The sequence below is a fragment of the Zonotrichia leucophrys genome, chromosome 4 (assembly GCF_028769735.1).
Source record: "Zonotrichia leucophrys gambelii isolate GWCS_2022_RI chromosome 4, RI_Zleu_2.0, whole genome shotgun sequence".
NCBI lineage: Eukaryota > Metazoa > Chordata > Aves > Passeriformes > Passerellidae > Zonotrichia > Zonotrichia leucophrys.
The window spans coordinates 2,867,193-2,876,307 of record NC_088173.1 but is presented as its reverse complement, the minus strand read 5'-3'; the positions used below and the strand labels follow the sequence as shown (position 1 = coordinate 2,876,307).

Below are 9,115 nucleotides of genomic sequence, written 5' to 3'. Positions count from 1 at the left end.
CCCAGAAGCTGATTAAAGGTCTCCTGGTTTCCATTATTCACTGGGTAAAACAGACACATTCTTTAAAGAACAATCAGATTTCATTGAGCTGCATTCTTTTTTTTTTACAGAAAAAACATGCCATCCAGGAATCTTTAATCACTTCTATTGCTAATTGTGTTGTTGAAACAACACATCATGTTTCTCTGATGTTCCATGTGGCATATCCAAAGTAGTATCTGATGGATTGACTAAAACTCTCCCTTTAATTACCTACAGAAATTGCTGCTGATGTAAACAAATCAGTGCCAACCTCAGGGAATGCACATTTATAGACACTTTGAATCTCTGCACACAAGCATTTACCAGTGATAAAACAGCGTGGCTTGGAATCAGTCAAGAACTTGCAGTAACTCCTGCTCCTCCAGGTACTCAAATACAGCACAGACTCATGGAGAGTCTTCTGGAGAGCCCTTCCAGCACAGCTGAGAGGAGGAGGAGGGTGTCATCAGCCCCTTGTAGGTCAGGCATGAGGCATTGGATGTAAGGTACTGCAAGCACGGGCTGTGCGTGGCAGTCACATTGGAAGCAAGGGCTAATTTAAAGAGTGCAAAAAGGGAACAGAAAGCCAAAGTGAGAGTGTCTGCTATAATGTGAAATGATTCAATAAGCATGTGTTTAACTTCTCTAATCTTTGCTGGACACTTGAAATTGCTCCTCTCAGTACAGCTGCAGGGGGCCAACAGAACAGCTCCACACACTGCACCAAATGTGGTCAGAGGCACACCAGAGTAGTAGGGGGGTTCAGATAGGGCAGCCCCACCAGAGACAAGATTAAGCCTTTTTCTTAGTTCAGCTGTGGTGTTTTCTTTTAAAATTTACCTGGAGTGGCTGGGGTTTTTCAGGATTTCTAATATTCCTCCAAGTATTTGACATGTGTTTGCTTTCCAGATAGAGAATGTCCTTGTGGAACAAGAGTGTTAGTCTACTGAAAGATAAAAAGCTCGATCAAATAAAACATTTATGTACCAAAAGGAAAGGCATTTTAGCTGCATCACCTATATAAATAGTCTATTGGCCAAAGCACTCAGTGAGGAAGTGGGAGACCTCAGTATTAATTTCTTACTCCAGCAGATGAGGTTGAAAGGGATGGTGTGCTGAAAATGTTCCACTACTGAGCAAATAATTTGCAACGTTGGGTCAAAGGCATAGAGAACAAAACCAAGTGAAGCATGTCCCTGCAGCCTGGGGTGAGCCTCTCAATTAAGGGTGCTGTACATCTTGGAACCTGTCGGGTTATTAATTCTCTGATCCATGTCACTTTCTAGACATCACACCAGAAGACCTATCTCTAGCAGCCTGCTTTTTAGTGTATTAGAGGACACTTAACAGAGCTAATGGAGGCAAATATGAATCCTCATTTTATTCCTGTTGTCAACAGGGTGAACAGCTTTCTCTGTCAGCAGAGAGCTATCAGGAAAGAGCATCATGCAAAATGAATGACTGCTGTTCACAAAAATGCTGAAACACAACTAATTGATTTTGATGTAGCAGGCAGCTACATTTCATTTGTGTCCTTTACATTCAGGACCATTAATAAAGCATTTTTGTTAAGAGAGGTACATATAGACAAATTGAATTAAGTGCTGATCTACCTTTCATTAGATTTTTCAGACAAGTGTAGTAAAGAAAATCGCTTTACAACAGAAGGCTACTTACTGACAGAAAAGCTCTTTTTTCTAGTGTAAACAGTATCATTGGTATAGCCTATTTAAAATAAGCTTCTGCAGTTTTGCATGAATTTCTGTTTTCCAAAAGAAAAGGGGAGTGGGGGAAAAAAGATTGGTATTATGGTAAGGTGTTATGTCAGGACTAAGACACAGGGTTTTATTACCTACTGTTTTCCAACCCTCTTTGCCTTTTTTTTTTTTCTGTAAGATTGACAATCTTTCTCTACCTTATCTACTCTTGTGCAATTGAATTAAAAAATGTTTGGGATAGTGAAGAACATGTGCCAGAGGAGAGATAAACTACTTAAAACATCTTCTGCTGCACTCTAAGGGCTGCCACTTCAAACCTAGGCAATGTACCAGCTGTAGATATTTCCTCAGCTCAGATCAAGTGTGGTAGTCACTGTGAGTGGAAGACACCTCAACCTTTCCCACAAAACCCAGTAACTGTTCCCAACCCCACTGGAGTGGGGCTGCCATAAACATCTGAACATGACCCTGAGCAATTTGCCACTTTCTGCTTCCTTGAGAAGAAGCATTTCTACTATTTCCTTGTTTTCTACCTCCCCAGTTCTTTCTTATGAGCTCAAAGTGATTGGGACCCACAAAACACAAAACTAAAGCCAGCTCTGTTATCAGAATTGGATCTAGGTATATTTTCAATATACCTGTGACTCTTCAAAGTGCTGATTATTCCTTTCTCACATGACTTAAGTGTCAGACTCTCCTACTTCTGCCCTGGAACAGAGATGTGCAGGGTGTATAATATGAACTGATGCTTTTTGCTAAAACTAGACTATATTCAGTGTACCATTATTGATGCTACATAGCCTTTGGGCCCAAGTGCCAAACTGTGTTTTTGGCTTAATTTCAAGGACAAAGGACAAATTTAAGCTTGGTGTTGAACACTGAAGTGAGCAATCCTCTTTCTGCTTTCTCCTGTGACATCTTTTGTGTGGCCCAGGTGACCCACAGATCTGGAACACAAATAAACATTGTGTTATGAAAAAGGCAGCTTTTTTCATTGCATATTGTGCAATGAAGAAGGCAGCTTCCTCTACTTTACCTCTCCACAGTAGAAAGAAGGCATGCAAATATGAATTCCCTCAGTGTTGTGGGTAGCCATTTCCTCATGCACTGCTCCCCCTCCAAATTAGAGCTTTTTCTCTGAAGCATCTAGTTGCTTTCTGCTCACCAACAAGGTCGAAATGAGCAACCATAAAAACAAACTCACAGACAGCGTCTGGTCTTCCTTTTGCACAGCTTGTAGATATTCTCTCCTTCTAGAGAGCAGTCATAGTTTAGGGTCAGAACCCTCTACTGAAATGGGTTTCATTACCAACAGTTCCTGCAAAATCCTTACAATTCTCACATGCTATTCTAGCCAATACCAACCCTCACAGACCAACAGCTTTCTTCTCAGAAAACAGATGTAATCACAAATGTTCTTCACACAGCTCATACTAAAAATATACAGTCAAAAAACCCCTCATCCACATCTTCTATGGGTTTGAACAGTAGTCAAGAGTTAAGCAGAGAGGATTGCATTCCTTCTGTTCTCCTACATTTACGCACAGCGCTTGCTTAAATTCCTCTGGCATGTTTACTAAAAAGGAGCCAACGTTTGAGGAAGTTCCTAAAGTCACTGCCCACTGTGAGTATCTTCCTGACTCACACGTAAATTCCACTCAAGTTTTCTGGGATTACTCACAAAGAATGATACAGGCCAATGTGCGCAAAGCTGCATGTAGACTTTCATCTCAGACCTGCTTGTCAGAAACCACCAGTGGTCTCGCAGCAACATGACTCTTGTGAACAGAGATGGCACAGAACAACAACAAGGGCCTGATTCTTATTTCAGACAATGATTTAAAGTTGTGATCCTGTCAAATCTCCTATTTATAAGGCCTCTTCCATCTGCCTCAAGCCCTGAAGAGGCTAATTCTGCATTTCTCTCTCACGCAAAACTCCCACAGAGGTGGCTGAGGGACAGCAGCACTGAGTTCCCATCCCAGCTAAGTTACACTGTTCGATATTTCAACACCCAGCCAACAACAGCACCACTCAGAAAATTGAAAATGAAACATCAACATCTCACTTAAGAATGACAGAAATGTTTCTTCATGGTGAAATGAGCAAATGAAGAGTTAAAGATCAAGAACTTGTTAAAATCGATATGGCTTAGTAGCAATATTTCATTCTTCCACAACAGTAGAGAGGGATGTTTCAACCAGTTTATCATATCTGATCAAAGAAACAACTCAACACATTTTTCATATATCTTCTCCCTTTTTCTTAAGCAAAAGCTGCATAGACTATTTTTCTCCTGTAGACACTATTAGCCAGCTTACAGTAGAAGCACAACCACAGTGTGAGTAGCAGAGCTGAAAACTTTTTATGGAAAGTTAACACCACACAATATGTTACAAATTCCAGTCTTCAGCTATTACAAGTAATAAGAGACCACTGTATTTAAAAAAAGTAAATCAGCCCCATTTTACTTGAAGCATATTCAGTAGTTACATTAAAAACAATTTTTATAGAAATCGTCTGTATTGACTAATTTAGAGGGAAATGCACTTAAAAGGGGTGCAAACTGCACATCTTTATTAAAGAATATTACTTTTCGTTTAGCTCAGAAGAAATAAGACCCTCTTGAGACATTGAATCAGGTGAGTAACTGTGACGAGAAAAATGAAAAGCATAGAAATACCCTGGTTTTAACTATGTTGCTGCTTATAGATATTCAGTATCTGCATCAATCCCTTTAAAACATTTGGAAGTGAAAAAAAAAAATAGAAGCATTATTTCTTTAATGTTTATAATGACCACAGAATATTTTTACTGCAAAGAACTTACTTTTAAGGCACATCAGTCATTTCATATATATTTTATGCCCACTAAAATCTGTCAGAATTTCATTTCCATATACTACTTGAATTCTACCAGGAAAACAGAGGGGGAAGGACTGTGTTTGCAGGCCACAGAGCTCATTTCAAAAGCAGCGCAACCGTGAAACAAACCACTGTGAGTCTGCAGACTGGGAAACCCCTCTAAGGGAGCACTAAGTGAGAGAAGCAGACCTTGATTTGGCAGGAATGGGCACCTCTAATGAAGCTGTCCAGGAGCTCAGAGGTAGTAGCCAGGTACCATATGTTGCTCTGGTTGCTCTGGTGGTTATATAGTTTATTCAGAGTAAACAAACCTGAACTTTTTAGCTACATTGTTACCTACAAATAATAAGAGCTAGTTTCAGCTCTTTTTGACTTAACTTTAACAAGAACTCTCCATTTTGCAAAAGAGAAATGGCTTGTAATTTTGTCCTCTCAGTTGCTATTTTTATTTCTCCTTTATCTGTCTCAGGTATGCATTTGTACCAAACTGTTTGTTATTTAAACAAAGCTTAAATCTTTTCATACTCTGAGCCTTATTTCAAGAAAGCATCCAATAAGTTACAGATTTAGGACTTTGAAAATATCTCAGTTGTTTACTTAGCGAAATCCAGCAAACTTCTAATGCATTTGATGCAATCATCTAATCCCTACCTCAGCAGAACTCCCACTTGAATTTGAGTTAAACTGTCTATTGAAGGAACAACCAGAACCTCAGCCACTGACAATCTCCTTTGCCAGGGTTAAGTGAACCAAATGCTTATTATGAAAAACTAATGAAACCAAGTGACTGCTCTATCTTTTTTCCTTATGCTACAGAGAATTCACAAGAAGAGGCTACAGACACCTTTCAGACAGAACAGAGGGAGTAAGGAGGGGGATATCTGATGATTCCTCAATATAGTCTATTCAGCTGTTTTAAGAAGTCTTATATGGCATTAGATTTCACTCTTTCTTTCCTCCAAGACCTGTTCGCTGTGGAAAGGTGCATTTGAGGCAGATGCCAAATCCTGCTGCCTATGGAAGGAGTGATAAACAGAAAGGAGGAATATTTGCTCCATGTACAGAATACACACCTTGCACAGTTGAAGAAGGGATGTAAATGCTCAGCTCACTCTTACATTTGGTATGCATTCAGTGATGAATGCAGACACCAGTCCCTGTCTCTCATTTTCTTCATTGCAGTTTATGACATTTTATAAACCCATGGGATATATAGTTTGCTTTAATAACTTTTCAAACTATTCTCCCCTCTTCTGCCTCTCCTCCCAAGAAAATCCTCTAAAATCATAAACTAGAAATGCAAACAGAAGAAGGGAAAGCAAGCAACATTAACACCAAAGGTTTGGAACGGCTGCACCTCCTTTTGAGATTTGTTCACATACGCCGCTGACAATCTGCAATGTATGCTTCTCATTAAAAAATAAATAGCAAGGATTTAGTTGCTCTAAGACTCCAAATATGAAGGATTTAAAGACCTTAGTAGTGGGGCGATTGCTCTTCCTCTGAAAACCTGCATATCAGAATGCCTTCAACTGCCTGCCTGAGAATGAGGAGCACGCATCCAGCCCTGAGATTAGCCTTTGAAGGGAGACTAAAAAAAAGGGGAGGAAAAGCTCCCCTGGGCACATAGAAGTGGAAACTTGATTTTTTTTTTTTTTATTTTATCTCAAAAAATGTTAGGCAAGCTCACCAGAAATTTTTTTTTTTTTTACTATCTGCTCCAGGACAGCAAGGTCCTTAGGTCACTGATCTGAGAAGGATGGAGCAGGAATTTACTGCCTGGTGATCCAGCAGGAGGAAATGAGGTCATGGGGTATATGTGTCCTTTTTCATATTTAATGAAAAAATGAAAGACTCCTGGATTTGTCTCACTGACTAACCAAAAACTATAGGAAGATAGGAAAAATATTTCCCATCCTGATCTATAGGCAAAGACCCCTCCAAAGGAAAAGAAAACCCCTTGCTTTGTTTGACTTCATCCCTTGAGCAAAATCATGATTCAGAAGGTTTTAACAGTACAAAGGTTTATTTAGAAAAGAGTTTGGATTGTTCTTTAGGGTTTTTTGGCAAACATTTAAATCCTTTCATAACTCAAAACACTGTCAGTGCCTGGTACTTTGCACTCTCCTTGCCCACACAAGCAGTAAAAGCCAATTTCTTACTGGGACAAACCCACCATAGGCCCCAGCTGCCCTATTTATAACATACTCAAATCTCCACCACCACTGCCACTTAACCCTCTCCTTCTGATGTCTCCTTTTGTTTCCCCACAAAATTCCAGAGCCCATGAAAGCTCACTGCCTCCCAAACTCAGTGTCTCAGCCTACTCTGCTCTGTGGGCTCCCCATATCCTCTGTTAGGGTTCAAACACAGTCACTCCCTCCCCCTACACCCCTTCACACTCCAGCACTGCTCCCCAGCTCCATGTCACCATTCTGTACCGTGGTGAGTGCCCTCAGCCTCCCCTGCCACCATCCCTGTGCCCCAGAGCATCCCCCTGCTCCACCGAGGGGGCGAGCCCTCTTCCCGCTCCCTAAGCCCAAGCCCCACGTTCTCTCCCCTCCCTTCTTTTCCAGCATTGAGCCTTCTCTGTTAACTCTACTCCTGCTCGAGGCAAATCCATCCCTCCAGCTCAATGCCGGAAGTTCTTCTTCTTCTTCTTAAAAAGAATGTGTTTAAAGGACCTGCGGAAGTCCTGGTTGAAGATGGTGTAGATGACTGGGTTGAGGGAGCTATTGCAATACCCAATCCAGAAGAAGAACTTGAAGAGAGTCTCGGGGACCTCGCATGCCTCCCGGCAAATACCATAGAGGCTGTAGCTGAAGAAAAAAGGGAACCAGCAAACTACAAAGACCCCCATGACCACAGCCAGCACAAAAGTGAAGCGTTTCTCCCGGGCCTGGGCAACTTTCTTACGGCAGATGCTGCTACGCTTCCGGCGGCGGCGGTAGGAGAAGAACTGCATGGAGCGATTGCTCGCACGGGACAGGCGGCCACTGGAGTGCTTGGAGGAGTACGAGTAGGAGAAGGACTGGCTCTTGCTTTTGCGGCGACGCTCCTCCCGGCTCCGCCTCCGCCTGCTCTCTGAGGTGCTGCTCTCCTCCAGCTCAATGTCCTCCAGCTCAGAGGCTTTGCGCCAGTGGTGCGCCGAATAATGTCCGTTCTCTCCCAGCTGCATCCTCAGGGACGTGCAGCCGCCGGCAGCGCGGCTCAAGCCGTTCTCAGTCTGGGAGGACCCCTCTGGCATCGTTCGCTTCTCAGAGAGGGTCCTGGTCCTTAGCTTGGCCACGCGGTAGATGCGGATATAGACCAACACCATGATGAGGCAGGGGGCAAAGAAAGAGCCGATGCAAGAAGAAAGGATGTACCATGTCTCGTCATTGAGCTTGCACTGGGGAAAGACATCTCCTTCAGGGTCCCGGTACACGGAGATCAATGGCGGGAAGGAGATGATGGCTGAAATGAGCCACACGGTGAGGATGATGGCCTTGATCCGCCGCGGTGTCCGTTTGAGGTTGTACTCCACCGCCTGTGTGACCGACCAATACCTGTCGAGGCTGATGGCGCACAGGTGGACGATGGACGAGGTACAGAACAGCACGTCCAGCGCCAGGTAAATGTTACACCAAGCCTTGCCGAAGTACCAGTAATTCATGAGCTCGTTGGCTAAGGAGAAAGGCATGACCAGGGTAGCCACCAGGATGTCCGCGCTGGCCAGGGACACCAGGAAGAGGTTCTGGGGGGCTCTCAGCGCCCGGCTGGTGAGCACAGCTATCACCACCAGCACGTTGCCCACGATGGTGAAGACGATGAGGAAGCCCACCACCGCCGCCAGGCCGGCCACGGCCGCCGGCGAGTAGGGGGAGGGCGGCTGCAGGAGGGCCGAGGAGGACGGCGAGGCGGGGGGCAGCGCCAGGGACTCGTTGGGGGAGCCCAGGCTCGTGTTCACCAACAGCAGCAGATCCATGGTGGGTGTGCGGGGCGCCGGCGTCCTAGAAAGCCCGGCGGAGCCCCCGCCCCGCCCCGCCGCCCCGCCGCCGCCGCCCCGCCGCCCTCATCGCGCCCCGCCGCCGGTCCCGCGGCCGCTCCGCCGCCGAGCCGCCCGCGTCCCCCCGCCGCCGCCGCGGCTCCTCAGGGCACGGCCGGGCGGCGCACCCCCGGCGCGGCAGGGAGCGCGGCGGCGCCGCCTCCGCCCGGCCCCCGGCGAGGGGGCAGCGGGGCACGGCTGGCCCCCGCCGCCCGCCCGGTCATGCCCGGCTCCGGGCAGCCCGCGGCTCCGGAGAAGACTCCGCGCGGCCGGCGGGAGTCCCCGGCGGGAGCTGGATCCTCGCAGGGCGCGGGGTCCGAGGCGGCGGCAGCGTCGGCATCAACTCCCATGGAGCGGCTCCCATGGAGCGGCTCCCGGCGGCTCCGTCCCACTCTGGCTCCGCGCTCCCAATCGCGGCGTGCCCCGCGCCGCGCGCATGCTCAGTGCCCGCAGGTGCGGCCGCCGCGCCCGCCCCGGCGGAACCC

General features: G+C 45.9%; 1 protein-coding gene across 1 annotated transcript; it reads right to left on the bottom strand.

The window, feature by feature from the left end:
* Nucleotides 1-4,010: 4,010 nt before the first annotated feature.
* Nucleotides 4,011-8,671, bottom strand: ADRA2C (adrenoceptor alpha 2C). Its single transcript, XM_064710253.1, has one exon. The coding sequence runs from the start codon at nt 8,568-8,570 to the stop codon at nt 7,236-7,238; it is 1,335 nt and encodes a 444-aa protein (XP_064566323.1). The 5' UTR covers nt 8,571-8,671; the 3' UTR covers nt 4,011-7,235.
* Between the last annotated feature and the right edge of the window lie 444 nt (nt 8,672-9,115).